The sequence below is a fragment of the Labeo rohita genome, chromosome 6 (assembly GCF_022985175.1).
Source record: "Labeo rohita strain BAU-BD-2019 chromosome 6, IGBB_LRoh.1.0, whole genome shotgun sequence".
NCBI classification, from domain to species: domain Eukaryota; kingdom Metazoa; phylum Chordata; class Actinopteri; order Cypriniformes; family Cyprinidae; genus Labeo; species Labeo rohita.
Genome location: NC_066874.1, coordinates 18,642,437 through 18,666,038, shown reverse-complemented (window position 1 = coordinate 18,666,038; position 23,602 = coordinate 18,642,437). Strand labels below are relative to the sequence as shown.

Sequence of the window (23,602 nt, the reverse complement as noted above, 5' to 3'; positions counted from 1 at the left end):
GGGTACAAATATATTTGTCTTACATTTTTTAAGACTAGTCATGATGGAGCAATCAGTACACATGTGAGCTGCATGGTTCTGAAAACATCGAGCTCAAATTGTGTTCCGGCCATGAGTGGCGGTGGAAATGGAATGTGTAATGTTAAAGGTAATTGTCGCACTGACACGGGGTCTGACAGGGCACATTAAATGTAATTATACAGAGCTGCACCAGCACAATGAAGCAAGACCAATTGTCCTTTTTGAGGCCTCCATTATAGCCTCCTGTATGAAATCCGTTTAACTTGGTAACCTTGGTAATTGATTAATATCCAATGAGGCAGGTGGCAAATACTTCATCCTATTCCTTTGATTCAGTCTGCCTGGAAGGCTTTGTTATGCTGAGAATTGAATTGGGGAAATGGAAGTTTTCCATTGATAGCTCAGCACTTGACATTTAGAATGACCCAAGAACAAGATACAAAGCTACATACAGAGGGTGAATTTTAAAGGGTAACTCTATGATTACATTATTCATTAAAATGACAAGCAACTTTAAAGTTTAAGGAGCACCAAAACCATAACATTATTATCACTAAAACTGCAACTACTAGGGCCGTCAGTTTTACGTGTTAATTTAGTGTGATTAATTTTTAAAAATCCGCAGTTAAAACAAGGCACAATTAATCATTCCCCCGGCCAGTACATTAATTTTGTAATGAGGAATTTTCCTACCATTAAACCAATTCAAAGACATATACAGAATTAATATATGCAATGAATTAATTGGCATATCTTGTAATTAGTTTGATTAACAATTTGACAGCCCTAGCAATAACCTAGTTGAAGGAATAGTTCACCCACCCTCTGGCTATACAGGATACAAATGTTTGTTTCCATATCCAAAACAGATTTGGAGAAATTTAGCACTACATCACTTGCTTACCAGTGGATCCTCTGCAGTGAATGGGTGCTGTCAGAATGAAAATTCAAACAGCTGATAAAAGCATCACTAAAATCCACAAGTAATTAATACAACTCCAGTCAATTAACATCTTGTGAAAAGCTGCATGTTTGTAGTAAACAAAGGCACTGTTATTTTATTTTCAAACTGTCACTACTGGCAAAGTAACAGTCAACAAAAGGTATAGTTCACCCAAAAATGAAAATTCTGCCATTAATTACTTTCCCTCAAATCATTACAAACCTATAAGACCATCGTTCATCTTTGGAACACAAATTAAGATGTTTTTGATGTCACGGAAGACTGACACGGAAGAGAAGAAATTGAATGAAGTAGTTATTTTTTGAGTTTTGACGTCACATGGACTGTTTTAACAATGTCTTTAGTACCTTTTTGGGCCTTGAACGTGGTAGTTCCGTTGCTGTCTACGCAGGGTCAGAAAGCTTTTGGATTTCATCAAAAACATCTTAATTTGTGTTCTGAAGATGAATGAAAGTCTTACGGGTTTGGAATGTCATGACAAAACTGTTTTCACTTGTGTGCATATTTCTCTCCTAATTCAGACAACTTTTTCACTTTTTTAACGGTTTAAAGGTAAAAACATCAAAATAATGAACTTGTCTGTAAAAAACACACAGCTTTTGACTTTACAAGACGTTAACTGATAAACTGGAGTCTTGTAGATTGCTTGTGGATGATTGTGATGCTTTGATCAGTTTAGACTCTTATTCTGACGGCACCCATTCACTGCAGAGGATCCATTTGTGAGAAGATGTAATGCTAAATTGCTACAAAACTATTTTGATCAGGAAACAAACTCATCTAGATCTTGGATGGCTTGATGGTGAGTACATTTCCAGCAATTTTTCATTATTTAACTATTTCTTCAACAAAAACAGTGTAGTAGTTTATAACATCCTAAGCCATCAGCAAATGTAAACAAAAGATGCTATTGTTTGTTATGCCCATATGTCACCCTCTAAATTTGAAACCTCTCCAGCTGAAGTCTTTATGACTCTGAGAAAACAAAACCCTTGGGATCTTACTGTTGTGTTTTATTTTGCAGTAAGCTTGTTTTTTTGTTGCTGTGTGGTTTACACACACAGCAGTGTATTTAAAATGAATGGCTTTGCCGCATGTGAAGCATGTCTTCAGGTGTATAGTGCTGAAAATGGTGCGTATTTGACAATTCATGCTGAGCAAAGGTCTCCTGCCATGCTATTTTCAGATTTGCATACTGAGAAAAATGTGTGAGGGCAGCGCGCTGTGCATGACAAGCCAGTCCTGAGCCATTTCGAGTGTGAGAACATTAGGTGTGGACAGCAGGACCTCAAAAGAGAGGGAAAGTGAGAATGAAAGAGAGGGAAGGGTAAACAAGAAGACCCTGTGCAGCAAATGCTGGCATTTCTCCTTGCCTCTGGCATCAGGGGTTGGCAAGGGCAGGGCCTTTTCTCCTGTCAGAGTGACTGAGAGATGGCTGACCACGTTCTCTCTGACTCCTGCTCTGTGTGCGTGTGTCTGACAGGGCCGTTTGAGCAAAGACCAAAGGTGGGGTAGCACACTCCTGTCCAGAAACCAGTCTCTGGAGGAAGAGTTTGAGAGAGCTAAGGCAGCAGTGGAGGTAAGCCAAACGTCTCCTTTATAAAATACCTATAAGCATCAAAAACACTGTCTTTAATGGGCATTAATGGGCAGTGTATTTACACAAAGTACAAAAAGCCAACTTTGTTGGCAGGCTTTTTTTCCTCACTAACTCCACCTATCATTACTCAGATGTTTTTCATTAGTTTAATTTACACTTAAATAGCACTATTTCTTGATTTATGTACTTGGTTCAAACTGTGTCTACCGCTACATTTAATGCAGAAAATCCAAATGAGGCATTTCATGCACTTACCAAATGGAATCTGGAAATCTGTGGAATTCCGAGAAATTTAAAGGGATAGTTCACCCAAAAATGAAAATCACCCCATGATTTACTCACCCTCAAGTCATCCTAGATGTATATGACTTTCTTCTTTCAGACGAATACAATAGGAGTTATATTAAATGTCCTGGCTCCTCCAAGCTTTATAATGGCAGTGAATGGGTGTTGAGATTTTTAGTCCAAAAAAGTGCATCGATCCATCATAAAAAGTACTCCACATGGCTCCAGGGGGTTAATAAAGGGTTTCTGAAGCAATTTAATGCAATTAACATACCCATGTATGTTCAATGACTGCAAGCTACATTACATGCAGGGGCTATCATGAAAAGTATATGAATGGTGTAAGCAGCACAACACACATAGAGAAACGGAGAAACCAGTGTTTATCATAGCAAAGGCAACATATCATATGAATTCCGTGAGCGGTGGACTGGAGCGCCGGAGTTTATGTGGTTAGAAGAAATCTCTAGCATTAATTCTGATCATGGCTTGTCTTGAAAAACGGAGACAGTTTGATATTTGTCGTAAGAGAAGTCACACTGCAGGACTGTGCGCTGAATCTTCTGACACTGCCAGAATTTCGTCAGAGGTTAAATTTAATCGCAACAGCCATAAATCAGCTGTCGGTAAACATGTCAAACCAGCAATCAAAGACTACAGATTTTAACCTAGGATTACAGGAATCTTTTAGGAATTTCAAAATTTGTCTCAGACGGCCAAATTATGGTCAAAATCACAGTGTGAGCTGGGCTTTAGAATAATATCTATATTTCTCTCTCTCTCCTTTGGCTTGATCCCTTTATCAGGGGTCACGACAGCAGAGTGATCCGCAAAGCCGATCTGGCACATGTTTTACGCCGGATAGAATAATATCTATTTTTAAAACTTAATAAACCATAATGTCTAGTTTACACTGACTGTCGTTTTCCAGCAGACAACGTAGGATGTAGGTGTAGTGTAATATCTAGTGAGAAGTGACGAATACTGAAGCGCAGAAGGAGAGAGTGAAACAAAACATCAGTCATGAATTAGAAGTACAAAACAAGGATTTGTAAAGAAAAATGTTAGAGGATTTCATAAAAATCCAGGAGGAGACTGGTTTTCCTTTGCTGTAAACAAAACTTGGTTCTCACAAGACTAGCATATTCTCACTAGAGCTTATGTTACAGCTACGTCCTACATCAGCTGCTGGAACGTCACTCTCTTGTGAACACGCTTACGACGGTTAGTGGAAGCTGGGATGTCGTCGCATAATGGTTAGAGAGTCAGACTTGTAACCTGAAGGTTGCAGGTTTAAGTCTCAGGTTCGGCAGGAATTGTCGGTGGAGGAGGCTCTTCCACCCTCAATACCACAATGGACCAAGGTGCCAAAACCCCAACTGCTCCCCGGGTGCTGCAGCAATATGGCTGCCCACTGCTCCAGGTGTGTGTTCACTAATGTGTGTGTGTGCACTTGGATGGGTTAAATGCAGAGCACAAATTCTGAGCATAGCATCACCATACTTGGCCACACTTCCTTTCCTTTCCTTTCCTTTATTAACCCCACAGAGCCATGTGGAGCACTTTTTATGATGGATGAACATACTTTATTGAACTTCAAAATCTCAACGCCTATTCACTGCCATTATAAAGCTTGGAAGAGCCAGGACATTTTTACCCGGACCTATATATCCAGCACGGATGGATCTCTAACTTGTGCAATAGCAAAAAACTCCCTTGATATTTTAAGAACAATTACAGAAGAATAAAATAATGCATATTTTGTTACCTTTTGAAACTAAGAAGGGTTCAATTTGAGCAGGTGATTTTACCATCGCTGTCATCGTCAGAGCACACTTCCACAGTACATTCAGCATCTGGCTCATATTCGCGATCTCACCCAAAACGTATGGTTTTCAGTGACTTCGAAGTCAATATTTTGATTGCTGGCAGCTTAATCAACGCATCCACCATCAAATAGCAGTGACATTTATATTTTATTGTGTACAGCAATTGCTCTGCAGTAAAGCCATTCAAACCAGTTCAATTTTTGCTGATGATATTCTTCTGTTTTATGCCTGCGATAATTATGAGTGAAACATCACATCATTATTGTTTATTAAACAGTGCCACCTCAAGGAATAAAGGTGAATTGCATGTACTGAGTCATCAGATAATTACATATTTTTGCACACAAAAATACTATGCTATACTATACTATACTTACACCGCAATTCTGACTGCTCCCTTTTAAAATAACGTACCATCATTTTTTCTTGTTATATTGTTTATAATGAATAGATTGAGGAATACTAAGAAAGTTGATGTCAAACATAAGGAGGGATAGGGTAGTGAATGACGTCCTGGGTCGCTAAAGACCCGAGGTATGCATTTAAGGGTTAATATAACTCAGATTGTATTCGTCTAAAAGAAGAATGTCTTATACAACTAGGATGGCTTCAGGATTAGTAAATAATGGGATAATTTTCATTTTTGGTTGAACTATCCCTTTAAATATGCTTAAACTAGAGCTGAAATAGCATTATACTAATATTAGCCAGAACCATTATCCAGTTAATTAAAATGTATTTTTTGTATATTTCTATCAACAAAAATGTACATTTTGTAATCATTTACTCACCACTTTTTTTTTTTTTTTGGTCTGTACAAATGAAGTCAATGCTTACCAAAACGGTTTGGTTAACAACATTTTGTTCCACAGAAGAAAGAAACAACAAGAGGGTGAGTAAATGATGACAGAACTTTAATTTTGGGTGAACTATCCCCATAAACTAAGATGTAAAAAATATTTAACATTAAAAAAAATAAACTTGAAGAAACCTATTTAGGTGTGCCCTCTATTAAAGTTCATATTTTGATAAGGCCTCACCTTTGTTGAACTGGACGAGTTGGAAACCGCCTGCTGTCACGAGTACAATGTGATGCCAATTAGCCTCCCTCAATAATTGATTGATTATAATGTCATCACCGTTGCTCATGGAATAAGTTGGACCATATAATAACTTTCCATTGCTCAGTGAGAGAAGAAAATAGGCCAGTCGTGCAGCATCAGGTGGCAGAGGAGAAGGTATTGTGCTTACAGAAACTAGATATGGGCTAATTCAGCTGGAGACCCTGCTATCCAACATCAGTTCATCTGCTTCAGTGATCACAACCGCTGATGCATTGGAAGAAATTACTCTAAGGCCTGTCACTCATGGCGAAAAAAAAAATCTAGACACAATATCAGAAAGCAATTTTTTGATATAACACCTACATTTATATTTTCAGCCTTCTGCTTGAATAAGAAGGTCTTTGAAAATATATTTAATTTTATTTTTTTTATATATATATTTTTTAAAATGCACAAAATAGTAATCAAAACCTATAAATAAAAACAATGTGTTTTATCACAATGTGATAAGACTACTTAGTACTGTGTTAAGAGTTCTTACTGCTTAATAGTTTATGTTTTGATGAGTGTCTGCTGTTGCACTTGTAAGATTGTATTACATGTGTTACGGAGGTAGAGTGCTAAGGGCAAAAACATGGGGGATCTGTAAGAACACATGAATAATGGAGGAGAAAGAGGAAGGGCACATCTAAAAGTGAGAGCAGTACTTACAGTACGAAGAACCACTCAATGCGGAATTTGTACTGTGCACAGAATCACTAGTTATGCTGCCTATTTGAAGCTCTCGAAACAGCGTCTATTACAGCTATAGGAATGAGACAGTATTCGGTTTTGAAAGAGAGTTGAGAGGGGCGGGACTTAGTGTACAGTAAGTAGTGATTCTCAAGGCTGCAATGGGAACAAATGGAGGGTTGATCGATAGCACCATCCTTGAGTTTCGATCATTACGGGAACGTTGGCCTGCACGCTGAGAGCTGCCCTTCTGCCTCCAGCCCCCCTATAAGTAACTGCATATATTTAATATGATTATAAACTGAACAGAGTCCTGTATTATCCAGAAAGCTACTCAGTGAGGCCAGTTTCCAATCATTTTCATTATTTGATGTCCTGAATGAAGCAATACCTTGGAGTCTAAAATGAATTGAAATGGGGAATCGTCGGTCATGGCTGCTTACTGAGCAGTGAATAAAGATGTAAGATAGATGGAAAATACATTTTACGCCCCGCAGTCTTAGGGGAGGATGTTGGGATGCAGGAAACAGAATACAACTGAAATTATGCTGCTCTATTTAGAAACAGGCAGACAGTGAGAGGTGAACGCAGGCTTTTGGCTGCCTCTGTGCTGGTCAGGGCCAAATATAACACAAAGGTGTTAAATGTAAGGATTTGTGCTGTGTTTCATAAATTGCGATTGTAGTGATGTATAAATACCATGTGCCAGTTGAGACCTCTCACTTGAGAACAATAATAGCATTTGTTTTACAATGTAAGAAGAGTGTGATTGGCCATTTAGGCTTTAGATTTGCAAAGCACATGTCCAGCTACTCAAAATCTGTCTTCTGATCTGTTCCATCTCCTAGCATGTAGGAGATGTTTCAGATGATGCAAAATGACAGGGATCGGTTTTAACAGCAGGACTTGACAGCTTGTCGATTTTTTTTTTTTTTTTTTTTTTTTACGCTCAACAAACTCCCGGACAGAAAGTTTCTGCTTTTGGGAGAAAAATGTTACAGCTACTGAGTGAAGGAGCAGTACAGTAATGCAGTTACATGATCACTTCTGTCTTATAAACATAATTAGTAGGGATGTCACAATTCTCAATATAATATCGAACCGCTCAGTACGACATCCACGGTTCAATACGTGCTTGTGAATTGCGGTTTTTCGGTTTTGCATTTAAATAACTTCCTTGTTTTATTTCTCTCGGAATTTGTTGTATGTGTGCCAACGATTTCACGCTCTGAAATGAGGAAACGCTTCCCCGCCTATATTTGAAAAAGCAACACGGAGAGCATCTTCCATTCTAATGACATGCAATGATAAGCCTTTCTAAACCTGTTGTCCAACAAAAGTTATAAAAACAAAAGTTATAAAAAACGTTATAACTAGTTTTTAATTCACAACATCAGGCGAGTGTTTGAAATAACTTCCTTATGTAACTTTATGTGGATTCTTATTATAGAATGAGGCAGAAAATAAATTCTATACTTATATTCTATGTATGTTGATTAGCAATAGCTTATGAAAATACACGAGATGGCTTGAAGAACACAGATAACACAGATAGTGTTTATTGTCCTTACATTTCATCATTCAAAACGTTTAACGTTATATCTTGTTTTTTTATTCAGTTACAGCAATAGCGATGCCTTTATCCATATTAGAAAAAATAATAATAATACCTCTCTCAAAAGAAAAAATAAGCAGACCTATACTAAACCACACTTTTTCAAGTGTACAGAGGTATAACAAATTATATTTTGTTAATTTGTTGCCAAAAAAAAAACACTGAAGTGGAAAAATATCAGAACCGAACCGAAAACCGTGGTTAAAAACCGAGGTACGTATTGAATCGTGTTGTTTGAAACTGTGTTGTTGCATCCCTAATATTTAGTTAAAGGATTAGTTCACTTCCAGAACAAAAAAATCCTGATAATTTACTGACCTCCGTGTCATCCGAGATTTTCATGTCTTTCTTTCCTCAGTCGAAAAGAAATTAAGGTTTTTGAGGAAAACATTAGAGGCTTTTTCTCTATATAGTGGACGTCAATGGGAGCCAACAGGTTGAGTGTCCAAATTGCAGTTTCAATGAGCATTTGTGGTTAAAAAGTATAAAAATTTTAATTTTTTTAGAAAATGACTGATCGATTTCCTAGATAAGACCCTTATTCCTTGGCTGGGATTGTGTAGAGCCCTTTGAAGCTGCAGTAAAACTGCAATTTGGACCTTCAACCCATTGATCCCCATTGAAGTCCACTATATGGAGAAAAATCCTGAAATATTTTCCTCAACAACCTTAATTTCTTTTCGGCTGAAATAAGAAAGACATGAAAATCTTGGATGACAATGGTGGATATTTTTATTCTAGAAGTGAACTAATCCTTTAAGTAAATATGATGCATATTAATTCATAAATATGAATGTAATATGAATGTGTACCTGTGTTTTGTTGACTCATGTAGTCAAAACTGTATTCTAAACTTTTTGTTCAAAAGTTTAGTAGAAGCCTCACTGGAATTTGTAGACTTGTATGTATTACTGTCACGCTCAAGCTTATTAATTGTTTGTCACGTATGTCTTAGGGGTTTTTATCATTCTAATTATGAGCTGACCCTTGGCCTCCTTTAGTTAGTAATTATGAGATGAATATATTCACTTGCCCTCTATTAAAGAGTTAGTATTTGAGAGTTCAAATAATTATTTGCATCTACGAACCCAACTTTCTCCTTTTTTCTGACAGCAAGTCAAACCTGTCCACATCTCTTATATACTTTATGAACATGTAAAGTTATTTCCTAAACTATTGTATTTTGTGAGAATTGTATTTGATGAGAATTTACTCTATACCTGTTAGATGTATGCTCAAAACAAGAAAAAACTAAACTTTAAAAACTGTTGTCAAAATATCAACCTGATCTCATGACAAACCTGTGGGAATGTTTCCCAAGACGTGAAATACATAGCGTCATGTATGTTTCGTGACTCAATGTGAAATGTCCACTGAGTGGTGCTAAAATAGTGTTTTTTCCCCTGGAACAGATGAGCATACATATAATACGTTTTATGTGATGTTGGTTTCGTACGTGTCATCGCAGTTCAGACCTGAAATGTCCATTGCGTGGCTTCGTTTTAAAATAACGTACCATCTGCACTACACTTAAACCTACTTGATAGTATGAACAAAAGTGAATGTGACATAAAAACACAATTGCAAATATGTCGTTCTAGCTTGTTTTTTGATCTCTCAGCCTTTAGCTCTTTCATCGCGAGTTATGTTTTTCACAGGATTCGTACCCATGGATTCCACAATCTAAGTCCAATTCCGTGCCAGCTGAGCTACCGAGCAAGCTTGTTACATCCGGAAAGCAAAGTATATTGAGCTGTAATCATAACGGTGTATGAAAATGACTACAAGTCCTTGCCGTTTTACAACCTTTAGTGTTCATTTCTGTTGGAAACTGCAGTGATATATACTTATCGGTACGTGTTTTGCGTCTTGCGAAAAAGTTCCCACGGACACGTTATCATCATAAGATCAACCCATATGTTCTGAAAAAAAATTATATCTACTGCTTCTAATGTAAATGTATCTTAAATATATTTCATTTGTATGTCCCAATAGTGTTTGGCTACTAGGCTTTTGCGTACCATCTAAAAAGAAATAAAGGTCTGAGACTTCTGAACCAAAGGGCATTCTATTTCAGAAACAAAGACCAATTAGAAGAGACTTTCTCACCCCCAGTGTAACAGCATGGCCTTGATCATGTGTCTCAAAAATGAGGAAGACGGAGCACTGACCCCCGTTGGAGCCCTCAGTGTACCAGTTAAGGCCTCTGCCATGGCCTGCTGAGCTCCTGACAAGATTCAGTCTTTATTACGCTTATAGCTGTATCTCACAATCTCTCAAGGGACGAACAATGCAGCTGAGGTAAAAGAACTCTAAAGGAAAGATGCCATTCTTGAATGACAGATAATGTCAGGGGTGTTCAGGAATGCTTTTTTCTGAGCCTCTTAGACAGTAACAGCTTCAGGGACTGTTATAACACAACACTTGTTATTCTTCATGGATCCTTTTCAGTGTTTCAGACATATATTTCAATGAAGCAGCTATTTTTAGAAATAGTACAGGTGATTTGCACAAAATAGGTGGTCAAAGTTGCTAAAAGGTATTTCACTCAAAAAATTTTTTTTTTTTTCTCTGTGGAACACGAAAAGATAATTTTGAACTGGTTTACTCTTTTTCATGGACTGGAGCATTCAAAATGCTTTCAAGATTTGTGAACAACTGGGGCTAGTTGTATAAACCAAGACTAGATTTTTAAGACTAGTCTAAGTAGCAACCGGCCCCTGGTCTTGTTACCAAGATAAGAACCAATTAATTAAAAGAATCTGGTTCAAAAGAACTGTTCATGAATTAGACTCACTATTACTCTTATGAATAGCTATTAATGATTTTCAATAAAGAGCAACTTAAATCTCAAGAATATTCCTTAGACAAAGCAATCAAGCTTCGAAGACTTAATATAGCACAAAATATTGTGCTCAGTGTATAGGTTTCTTTTGTGCAGTGTTATTTCAGTATAATTTATTATATAATATAATAATTTGTGCTGTCAAATCGATTAATCGTGATAAAAGTTTGTGTTTACATAAAATACTGTTTATTTATTATGTATATATAAATACACCCACATACATGTATATATTTAGGAAATATATGTAATATATATTTATGTTTAATATAAATCACATATAAATATGAATATATATACATGTAAATATTTCTTAAATATATACATGTATGTGTGTGTATTTATATACACATAATAAATATATACAGTACACACATATATTATGTAAACACAAACTTATTTTGGATGCAATTAATCTCCATTAATCAATTTGACAGCACTTACTATATTTCTTAATATTTTTTATAAAAATTTTATTTTTATATTTTCAGTTTTCATTTTAATTTTAGTTTTGTTATACACGTTTGTCATTTACAGGTGCATCTCAGTAAATTAGAATGTTGTGGAAAACTCAACTGAAATTGTGAAACTTGTGTATTAAATAAATTCAGTGCACACAGACTGAAGTAGTTTAAGTCTTTGGTTCTTTAATTGTGATGATTGTGACCAATTCAGTATCTCAACAAATTGGAATACTTCATAAGACCAATAAAAAAACATTTTTAGTGAATTGTTGGCCTTCTGGAAAGTATGTTAATTTACTGTATATGTACTCAATACTTGGTAGGGGCTCATTTTGCTTTAATTACTGCTTCAGCTCGGTGTGGCATGGAGGTGATCGGTCTGTGGCACTGCGGACTTGGTATGGAAGCCCAGGTTTCTTTGACAGAGGCCTTCAGCTCATCTGCATTTTTGGTCTCTTGTTTCTCATTTTCCTCTTGACAATACCCCATAGATTCTCTATGGGGTTCAGGTCTGGTGAGTTTGCTGACCAGTCAAGCACACCAACACCATGGTCATTTAACTTTGGTGCTTTTGGCAGTGTGGGCAGGTGCCAAATCCTGCTGGAAAATGAAATCAGCATCTTTAAAAAGCTGGTCAGCAGAAGGAAGCATGAAGTGCTCTAAAATTTCTTGGTAAACGGGTGCAGTGAATTTGGTTTTCAAAAAACACAGTGGACCAACACCAGCAGATGACATTGCATCCCAAATCATCACAGACTGTGAAAACTTAACAGTGGACTTCAAGCAACTTGGGCTATGAGCTTCTCCACCCTTCCTCCAGACTCTAGGACCTTGGTTTCCAAATGAAATACAAAACTTGCTCTCATTTGAAAAGAGGACCACTGGGATCACTGGGCAACAATCCATTTCTTCTTCTCCTTAGCCCAGGTAAGACGCCTCTGACGTTGTCTGTGGTTCAGGAGTGGCTTAACAAGAGGAATACGACAACTGTAGCCAAATTCCTTGACACGTCTGTGTGTTGTGGCTCTTGATGCCTTGACTCCAGCCTCAGTCCATTCCTTGTGAAGTTCACCCAAATTCTTGAATCGATTTTGCTTGACAAGCCTCTCAAGGCTGCGTTTCTCTCGGTTGGTTGTGCATCTTTTTCTTCCACACTTTTTCCTTCCACTCAACTTTCTGTTAACATGCTTGGATACAGCACTCTGTGAGCAGCCAGCTTCTTTGGCAATGAATGTTTGTGGCTTACCCTCCTTGTGAAGGGTGTCAATGATTGTCTTCTGGACAACTGTCAGATCAGCAGTCTTCCCCATGATTGTTTAGCCTAGTGAACCAAACTGAGAGACCATTTTGAAGGCTCAGGAAACATTTGCAGGTGTTTTGAGTTGATTAGCTGACTGGCATGTCACCATATTCCAATTTGGTGGGTTTTTGTTAAATGTGAGCCAAAATCATCACAGTTAAAAGAACCAAAGACTTCAGTCTGTGTGCATCAAATTTATTTAATACACGAGTTTCACAATTTGAGTTGAATTACTGAAATAAATGAACTTTTCCATGACATTCTAACTCACTGAGATGCACCTGTATATTAGTTTTTAATATTTCTATTTTTCTTTTCAATATATTGAAAAGGTGGATATTCTTCAAAAATTCACCTTATGGGTTCCATGGAGTAAGTTGAAACAACTTGAGGGTGAGTGAATGTCTGTTTTTAACAAATGTAATGTTGCTGAAGTTAACGAAAAACAGACTCCGTAATACAGAGACACAGAACAGCTGCAAAAAACAAGCTGGACTGAGGAAAACGTCTTTGATGTGCTCAGTGAAGATGTGTACTGTGAAGGGTGTCCTTAACGCAAATGTTCTGGCTATTAAAAAGTTCAGTCAGGCAGTCTTTCTCTGGATGAGAGATAATGAGTCTTCAACTTTGACCTTTGACTAGTTGGACTGTCTCTGTGCTGAGCTGTTGGGGGGGAAAGAGGGGGTGGGTCATCCAATTACCGTAATTGGCCACTTAGTGAAGCTGTTGCCCATCATAAAGCACGGAGGGCCATTTATCTCCTCAACAAAAGATGTGTCATTGAACAAAATAACATCTCATCAACTTTCAGTCGCACAACATTCTTTGAAAACCCTCATCATAAATACAATCTCTGAGGGAATCATGCCTCAAAGGCTTTTGAAAAGCAGATAGCTCTCTTGCAGCAGTGCTTTTCAAGTAAATATGAGCCGTAATGAAGGGATACTGGGACTCGTGACCTGTATCGATCGGAAGGTGACTTCAACAAATGCTCCTGTCATTTCTGATTTTATAACACATGACAGTGATGTGTGAGGCTTTGAGTAGCAGGCTTTTGAGTAAAGACAAATTAGTATTATCAACATTTCAAAAATAATTTTCAACCATTTTGTCGTGCTGCATCAAATCGAAGTGTTTCAGTGCGCTCAGTTCGCTGACTAATGCTATAAGCAAGAATTTTTTTTGATTAATCAAACCCTTAAATGAGATTTCCAAATGTCCTAGATGGCTGAGAGCTGAATGATTGCTTGCGTGGCTGTGTAAGTCTCCTCTTGCCATCAATATTCATGCACAGTGATTCATTATTCAGATTGCAGAGCACAGAGAGTTCAGAGGCATGTTGATACAGATTTGAGGCATTCATAAGAGTGGCACACCTGCGGAGACTCGACTAAAGACTAAGATTTACCCGGAGCCTGATGTTGCGGAGGCAGAAAACACATTTTCGCCATGAAGTGCTCTTCTGGACACTGTGGGGGAAAAAAGAACAAAAACAACAAAACTGAAATTAGCATAACAGTTTTGGTAGCTGGTTGCAACTTTGTAGTTGGCTAAATAAAATTTGGAGTGCAAACTGGTATTTCAATTTCTTTAACTTTTAACTTTTAAACTTTTTAAATCTATACAGTTGATCACCATGTTAGTTTTGTGACGTTCCAGTTCATTAGACTGATTATATCCACTGTTACTCAGCTAATATTGATTTTTGTAATAAATTTTAAAGGTTTACTCAGTTATTTAAGAGGTCAACTCTACTGAGCTGAAAAAAAAAACAAAAAAAATGAAATGGTTTATGAAACCTTATGAAAAATGTATAAAACATCTTTATATTTTAGAAGAACTGTTTTCATACATAACATAGTGCCAACTTTTATTTATTGTTTTTTAAGCTAATTTTCTTCTGTCTCATTTATGTAATCCCTTTCAGTCAGACACAGAGTTTTGGGATAAGATGCAGGCGGAATGGGAAGAACTCGCTCGCAGGAACTGGCTAACAGAGAATGAGCGCCCACAGATTCCCTCTAACGTGTCTCCTTATGAAAAGGTAAAGGAAAAATTTAAACAAATAAAAAATATTTATTTATTTATGTAAATTTGTAAGAAGGGATGTGCCCGAATAGAGTGTTTTAAATCGGCCATATTGGCAGCACTGAACATAAACAATGCCACTGAACCAAACGGAAATTTTGCTGATTATTGATGCTGAAAATGGTCAATTATTGTCATGTTTTGGGCTGTACTAATCAGTCAGACTGGGAAAAGCATTTGGAGTACTATAGACTGCCAAAAGTTATAACAAATGAAACAGAAGAGTGCAAAAAACTGAGGAACAAAAGGCATTTGTGGTTAGCCAAACTGAACCAGGATTTCCAGGGCAAGAATCTTGACAACATTTGTTCTTATCATTACTGGTCAAGTAGGTGAAATATTAGACCAATATCTTAATTAATACTGCTTGTACGTATCTTTACTACCTATTAACTTTAGTTTGTCAAACTATTCTGCCCTTTCCTGCTTACTAAATCCTTCTCTATATGATTTAGCAGCTTCCACACATTTTTTTCTGTGCTTTAGGCAGCATAAATTAGCAGAACAACGTATATACAGTAGCATGTGTGCTGAGTTATGTTTCTGCCGGTGAGTGCTCAACCTTTTATTATATATAACAAATTTTCACCGCTGTTTCTATGACTAAATAATAACTGGGATAAGTTATCATACACATATGCAGCAAATGTAATATTTTCAAATATTTAATTCTTAGTAATTAATTATACTGGGTTTTTTTCTAGAGTTTACTCCGCTGGATCGGGCATTTGATAAATTCACTACACAAAATATCTTGCGAAGTGAAACGCACGGACTGCAAATACATTATTTAGTAACCAACACACATTCTTTCTATGAGGGCTGTGCTTCACTACATAAAATAATTTAATAAATACCTGTTTACAATAAGCACTTATTCACGTGTGCACAGGACAAAGTTTAAGGGCACACACGTAATATCTGAGGGAGCGCAGAGCTATGATCTCTATATGGGAGAGCAAGCCCCCTGCAAGCCAAGAGATTCGGATCGGCGCCTTTGTTCAGTAGTACATTAACCATAGATATGTATAGGCGCCCTGTGCAGGATTGTGGCATTTCGAATATTCAGTGATTACTATGATGAATGACGTCAAGTTGACCATTACAATATGGCGGATGGCTTACATATAGCAGCCCATAGAAACAGTCGCAAATGAGGCATCTACATATATATCTATGACATTAACCATGCAATCAATGCTGTTGTTTACATCCGAGTATCTCCAATATGGCTGCGCATCCAGGTAACTGATCAAACTGTGACGCAAGTGCAAACCCTCTATCCATCTTTTCTTCAGGAAGTAACATATAACAACATTCAGAAAACGGTAACATTTTTTGCACTACAAACCAGTGTGTTCATAATAAAGATAATACATTAAAATAAGACACACCAATTTGCAATATCAGGCAGCAAAATGCCTGTTTTGTACAGCTAAAAATATCTGGATGCAGATGAGACAGGAAGGCAAACCCATAAAATTTATGAAATGGCCATGCCCACTCTTATGTGAAGAAAAAGGTGGATAGTATAACGAATAATGTGTTCTACGGAGGGACATGGTTCTAAAGGGACGTGTTTAGCCTGTTGCATTACAGTACATAAAATTTCACTTACCACTAGGGATGGCTCCATACCATAATTTTGGCTTCGGTACGATACCAGCATGTAATACCTCGGTATCGATACTAAATCGATACCATAGATGACAAATAGCCAGCATCAAAAGGTTGAAGCAAGATTTCACGTTATTTATAGCAACGCTTGCACATAGATGCAGGAAGGTCAGTTAGTTCACATTTATCGTCCGTTTTGTATTTCACTTCTACTTTTCTCTTTATTTATTAATTTCGGGTGCGTTGATAGAGTTTTAGCAGTTTGATCCAACACATTCTGTTGTCACATTTACCGGTGGCGCAGCAATTTGGGAAGCACCGCCACCTACAGGTGCACTTTGCAACAGCAGTGTATGAAATACCGAATTGAGCAAAATTATGATATGGTACTGTTTGAAATATAATATATACCGGTATTTTTCCAGTACCGGTATACCGCGTATCCCTATTGCCACATAAACAGAGTAAGGAGACATGACTGATAGGACAATGGCGAATGATTTGCAGATCCTGAGCATCAGTGACAAACATCTAATCTTGTAAAATGTGTGGTAAGTACCCTGGTGAAAAAAAACAGCATATGCTGGTTAGGTATGTTTTGATGCTGGTTTAAGCTGGTCCTTAGCTTGTTTATGCTGGTCATGTTGCTGGTGTTTGCTGGTCCTTTGCTGGTTTATGCTGGTCATGTTGCTGGTCAAGGAACAGCAAAAACCAGCAAAGGACCAGCTTAAACCAGCACCAAAACATACCTATCAGCATATGCTGTTTTTTTCACCAGGGTACTGCACAGAGCATCGCAAATATCGAAAGCAAAAGTAAAAAATGCATTCAAAAGCGATTTCAGCAGCCCTCATACTAATAGTGGCTTTTTGATGGCCATAACTTACATACAGTATAATTACCCAATGATATAATTGCATGAGCATAAAGCATTGAAATACATTTTTACCTCCCATCTGGTATTTATTCCATTTAGACGTCATTTCCTTTCTGAACATCTTATTCAGATTCAGGCACATTCCTATTATTGTTTTTTTTTTCTTACTAATTTATTATTGTTACATTCAATGTGTAAAACATTAACAAATTTTATTTATTTAAATTTACCAATGTGCAAAATCTGAATGAATTTTCCACTACTTAATTATGCTCATTATTTCTTCCTCAGGGATATTACTTCCACACAGATAACCCTTTCAAAGACTGGCCAAATGCATTTGAGGAGGGATTACGCAAGTCCAGAGAGGGAGACCTGCCTAATGCCGTACTTCTCCTGGAAGCAGCTGTGCTGCAGGACCCTCAAGATTCAGAGGTGAGCGAGTGGGCTTATAAAACAACAGTAAGCCAGGTACTTTCATCAAATCAACGTCTGCACAGCTTGAAAACAGAAAGCTACATGTTCTGCCAATCAGACTACCGTCATACCTTTCCTACATACAGTGATAAGCGGTAGGTACATTCTTGCCCACACTGAACATTTTACAGATCATGGCATGATTGGCCAAGGCAGGGGGTTCCATGTTCTCACTAATTTTCAGTGAGAGCTCTGTGTTAGACATAGTACTTGACAGTGACTGATGGCAAACCATTAACACTCTTGTAACTGAGCAGGGTTCCCTTTTTCAGATGATTTAATGATGTAATAGTTCAGTTACATCCCAGACAGGATTATCCCTCTTCTCCTGGAATCACCCCACCTCTAAATGATTATGTTTCCAAAAAAGCTAAATGTTAACAGATAATACTACAAAGCAAATGGCATTTTGGGGATTTTGCTTCTGAAATATCAGAAGTACTGTACACTATACTTGTAAGTTAAGTGCGCAAGCTCAGCCAACCACAATTAGGTATTCTATTAACAAAGCTCGTTATTTTCCTTTGTATTCACAAACTGTGGCCTTGGCACGAAGGCTTTGAAATGCAGTTTCCTCCTACACAACAAGCCTATCTTCTAATAATTAGTCTTACTTAGTGTTTATAACCCCCCAAATGATTCACTGAGGAATCTAGCATAAATATTCAGTCACATAAATTATACTTAAGCCAACATCCTAAATCTCAAATATTTGTCTAGCGATATTAGTACATCCAATGATTCATCATCTTCAAGAAATGGCAACACAAATCCATTCAGTTCCTCACCAACATTGTGTTCTATGTCTGAGCCACAAGCCTTTGAAAATGAATCATTTCCCCCAGGTTAGCACTGTAGCTCCCGCACAATAGAAGCTCCTCGCCGGAGTCAAGGTGATAACCCCAATGCTCATTGTTCAATACCTATTTTCTTTTCAGGCTTGGCTGGTGCTGGGAACCACGCAAGCAGAGAATGAGAATGAGCAGGCAGCAATTGTCTCCCTCCAGAGGTAAGGAAGTATCCCTGCATGAATCATATGCAAATTATGGTTTACACAGAGCTGATTGGCTCATAAAGTTTGAGTCATCTTCACACTTAGGATGTGACTGAGTGTTTATGGCAAAAATAAAACCATAGCAGGGTTACAATTGATTTTCTTTGTACTAGTACTGTATGTATCGTACATGAATGTACTGAGATAAACCTAAAAATCTCATCACCATCAATGTCAAGTCAAGATTAAAGAGAGAGCTCACCCAAAAATGAAAATTCAGTCCAGAATTACTCACCTCATGTCGTTCCAAACCCGTAAGACCTTTGTTCATCTATGGAACACAAATTAAGATGTTTTTGATGAAATCCGAGAGCTTTCTGACCCTGCAAAGACAGCAATGCAACTACGTTCCAAGGCCAAGAAAAGTAGTATGTATCCATGTGACATCAGTGGTTCAGTTGTAATTTTATTTTTAAGGTTTTTTTACAAACTTTTTGGGCCTTGAAAGTGGTAGTTGCTGTCTATGCAGGGTCAGAAAGTGCTCGGATTTTTATCAAAAACATCTTAATTTGTCTCCTGAAGATGAACAAAAATAAATGAAAGTCTTACATGTTTGGAACAACATGAAAGTGAGTAATTAATGACAGAATTGACCCTTTAAGGTTAAAGTAAGAGGAATTGTTCATCCAAAACAAAAATTTTTATTAAAATTTACTCATCTTCAGGGGATCCAAGATGTAGACGAATTTGTTCCTTCATCAAAAAATTTAGTGTTACATCACTTGGTCACCAGTGGATCCTATGTAGTGAATGGGTGCCATCAGAATGAGAGACTAATCAGCTCCACACGACTAAAGTCCATTAATTATCACCTTGTAAATTGAAAAGCTGCATGGTCTGTAATAAATAAATCCATCAGTAAGGCGTTTTAACTTTAAATTGTCGCTTCTGGACCAAATATATTTGTTGTAACCTATTTGTTTAGAATTGTTTTTGCTTATAAAGTGCTTTATCTGTGCATATTTCTGTCCTGATTCAGACAAGACAACTTTTTTCACTGGAAAAGGCAATATTATGGAATGAGGACTTATATTTAACTAGAAGCAATGGTTTGAAATCTTAAAGGGGTCAAGAGATGCCCATTTTCCACAAGTTGATATGATTCTTTAGGGTCCTAATGAAAAATCTATAATATACTTTGGTTAAAAATTCTCAATGGTAATGTAAAACAACACCCTTTTTACCTTGCCAAAATGAGCTCTGCAAAAATCATCCTGGTCGAGGTTGCTTTAAATGTTAATGAGCTCTGCTCGCCCCACCCCTTTCTTCTTTCTGTGGAGTGACAAGCCTGTTTACTTTAGGCGCTTTTAGCCACGTTTAGCCGCTAAACTTGCTAACTAGCACTATATTAGGAAAGGTGATCGCAAAGATTCATAAAAAAAACCCTTATACTCACTTCTGCTGTTAAGTGAAGCTGGATCACGAATGTTTTGCACGATCATAGATGGATATATGTAGATCGGGAGGCGCATTCCCTTCACAAACAAACGTAATCCACTGCATCTTCAGCAGCTCAGATGTCGGGAGTAAATGATGACCACTACGTTCATTATTACATCCAGCAACACAACACCTCAATTGCTCAATCTGAGATATTCTTGTCTAACTTCAGACTGTTACAGGTGATTTAAGGCGGGTCTGAGGTAAGATGCTCATGTCAATCAACTATTGTGGGAGCGGCCGATTTGAAAAAGGGGATATTATTTTTACAGATTAATTAAAAACCACTGCATAGGTTTTTATAATTATAGGGTAGATGTGTACATACACTGCCTACACACATTAATGTTCAAACAACATGTAAAAGTAAACTTTGCATCCGTTACCCCTTTAATGATTATTTATTTATTACTATTCCTTTAATTCTTAACGGATATGGAATAAGAAATGAAAACAAGACCTTTCTGCCTGTTTGCTTGAGTGTTCAACACAGAGAAAAAGTTCAAACTGAAGAAGGCCTTGAATCGGACACCTCCATGTGGTTATCTGTGACACCAAATGAGACAAAGCTCTCTGCTGTGCCCTCTCCTGCTAGAGATAAAGAGCTACTGTAATAACCCGGTGATCCAATTAAAATTGCATTTCATAAGCACAGAGGCCTTTGGGAGATTACATTCATTTAGGATAGAACAGCCAGCCATAATCTCATACAATGTTCCTCTGAGCGACCGGGGTGAAAACTCCAATCTATGTGTGTTAATCACCAGTGACACTCAAAGCTGTGTTTTGGTACCATGTATCCGCATCACTTTTGAATAGAGTGCTTTTATAATGTCTGCCTCTATGATATTATCTAATATAATTTGAGACGTCATTTTAAAATGGTGTATCCGTGCTTGGACCACACAGTGGCTGCACACCAATTCACATCCTGTTCGTCCGAAATAGAAGATTAGAACTAGTAGAGCAGAAATAAAATAAAACTACATTAAAACTGTTCAGCATCATAGTTAGGTTAGACTAAAAAACTTTGAATGTCTTTTTTGTCTCTCTTTTGATAGCTTTGGGAATGTGACGTCAAAGCTGCCAAACAAGTTTCTTAAATATACTATACTTAAAGGAGAAGTTCACTTCTAAAACAAAAATTGACAGATAATTTACTCACCCCCTTGTCATTCAAGATGTTTATGTCTTTCTTTCATCAGTCGTAAAGAAATTATGTTTTTTGAGGAAAACATTTCAGGATTTCTCTCCATATAGTGGACTTCAATGGTGCCCGCAAGTTCGAACTTCCAAAATGTAGTTTAAATGCAGCTTCAAAGGGCTTTAAATGATCCCAGACAAGGAATAAGGGTCTCATCCAGCGAAACAATCGGTTATTTTCTAAAAAAAATTACAATTTGTATACTTTCTAACCACAAATGGTTGCCTTGTCTAGCTCTGCAATGCACATGCGTACTCTGTGCGCTCCAGTTCAAGACAGTTAGGGTAGGTCGAAAAACTCCCATCTTATTTTCTCCTCCAACTTCAAAATTGTCCTACACTGCTGTTTTACCTTTTTTTGTAAAGGGCATTTGATCTTTGCAAGTTCACTTGGGTTGGTACTTCTGCACCGATGTAGGATGATTTTGAAGTTGGAGGAGAAAATAAGATGGGAGTTTTTCAACATACCCTAACTGTCTTAAATCGGAAATCACAGAGTACACGCATGTCATCCAAGATGTTCATGTCTTTTTTTTTCTTCAGTCAAAAAGAAATTAAGGTTTTTGAGAAAACATTCCAGGATTTTTTTCTCTGTATAGTGGATGTCAATAGGAGCCAACAGGTTGAGGGTCCAAATCGCAGTTTCAATGAGCATTTGAGGTTAAAAAGTATATGAATTGTAATTTTTTTTAGAAAATAACCAATCGTTTTACTAGATAAAACTGTTCTTCCTTGGCTGGGATCATTTAGAGCCCTTTGAAGCTGCATTTAAACTGCATTTTGAAAGTTCAAACTCGCAGGCACCATAGAAGTCCATTATAAGGAGAAAAACCCTGAAATGTTTTCCTAAAAAAACATAATTTCTTCACGACTGAAGAAAGAATGACACAAACATCTTGGATGACAAGGGAGTGAGTAAATTATCTGTACATTTTTGATCTGGATGTGAATTTCTCCTTTAAATATACTTGCTGAATAAAGTATTAATAATAAATCTCAAATTAAAATGTGTTTAAATAAATTAACCTCAGGTTTATAGATCATAAATATTCAAATTACTTCCTTTTGTTGTTTAAAGCTCCCAAAATGCAGACTGGAATTTGCCTATAGTAGTGTGTTCCTCAAAAAGTGTGTTCCTGTGAATTGGGACACAGCTGGCATCTTATTGGGGCAGGAGGGTTGGGAGGGGATGAGTGTACTTTTACCTAAATCTGATTAGATCAGATCAGATTAGAACTGAAATTTCTGATGGATGTAGCAGATAAATCATTAGCAGTGTGCACTGCTTTTGTTTTAATGGACAGCAAGAGAAATGGTTTTACTGACTCTTATAAAGACAACCTAGTAAAAGGCTTTATTTGGCATCGTTACATTTCCATTTTTATTCTTTAATGAACAATATCCAGATGTCACCCTCGCCGTGTTTTGTCTTCCGCTTGTAAAACAGGAACGCGACTTCCATCGTAAACTGAGCAAATGATTTATTTGAGTTTTCTGGAATATGTTTACATGGTCTCCATGCATACACATAAGATGACACAAGTATTCACCCATGAATTAAAACCAGCACTAATCAGGAAGCATCTGCCTCTCATTATGATGGCAGACAGCTAATTAGTGTCCATCAAAAGCAGCGGTTCTTTAGATGCTTCCCTGTTGTATGTGTGTGCAGGTGTCTAGAACTCCACCCCAACAACCTCCAGGCCCTCATGGCCCTGGCAGTGAGCCTGACCAACACGGGCATGAGGCAGGAAGCGTGTGAGGCGCTGCTGAGCTGGATAAGGCACAACCCCAAATACAAGCATCTTCTGAAGAGCCGCACACACCTGCAGGCCTCACCCAGCTCACGGAGACCCTCCTACCCCTCCACAACAAGCTGGTATGGTTACAAATAAATGCAGTGCCATGCGAGGAATATGCAGCAGCCCCAAAAATTGTAATTTTATTACAGTAGCAACAAAATATTAACAAACATGTTGAAAACAAATTATGATAGCCCTTTCAGATCTGGGAAGTTTTGGCCATTTTTCCAGTTACTTTCAGCCAAAAACACACACACACACACACACACACTGCCAGTCAAAAGTTTTTGAAAAGTAAGATTTTTTGTTTTTTAAAGAAGTCTCT

At 37.4% G+C, this 23,602-nt stretch overlaps 1 protein-coding gene across 4 annotated transcripts in view; it reads left to right on the top strand.

Annotated features, from left to right (window-relative positions):
- The window catches only part of pex5la (peroxisomal biogenesis factor 5-like a), a 99,847-nt gene that overhangs the window by 70,511 nt on the left and 5,734 nt on the right, over nucleotides 1–23,602 (top strand). For all 4 annotated transcript variants that reach the window (XM_051112123.1, XM_051112122.1, XM_051112125.1 and 1 more), the window contains 5 exons: nucleotides 2,469–2,564; nucleotides 14,647–14,763; nucleotides 17,593–17,736; nucleotides 18,717–18,787; nucleotides 23,148–23,354. In XM_051112123.1, coding sequence (XP_050968080.1) covers nucleotides 2,469–2,564; nucleotides 14,647–14,763; nucleotides 17,593–17,736; nucleotides 18,717–18,787; nucleotides 23,148–23,354 — 635 coding nt within the window. The remainder of the gene's footprint in view (nucleotides 1–2,468; nucleotides 2,565–14,646; nucleotides 14,764–17,592; nucleotides 17,737–18,716; nucleotides 18,788–23,147; nucleotides 23,355–23,602) is intronic.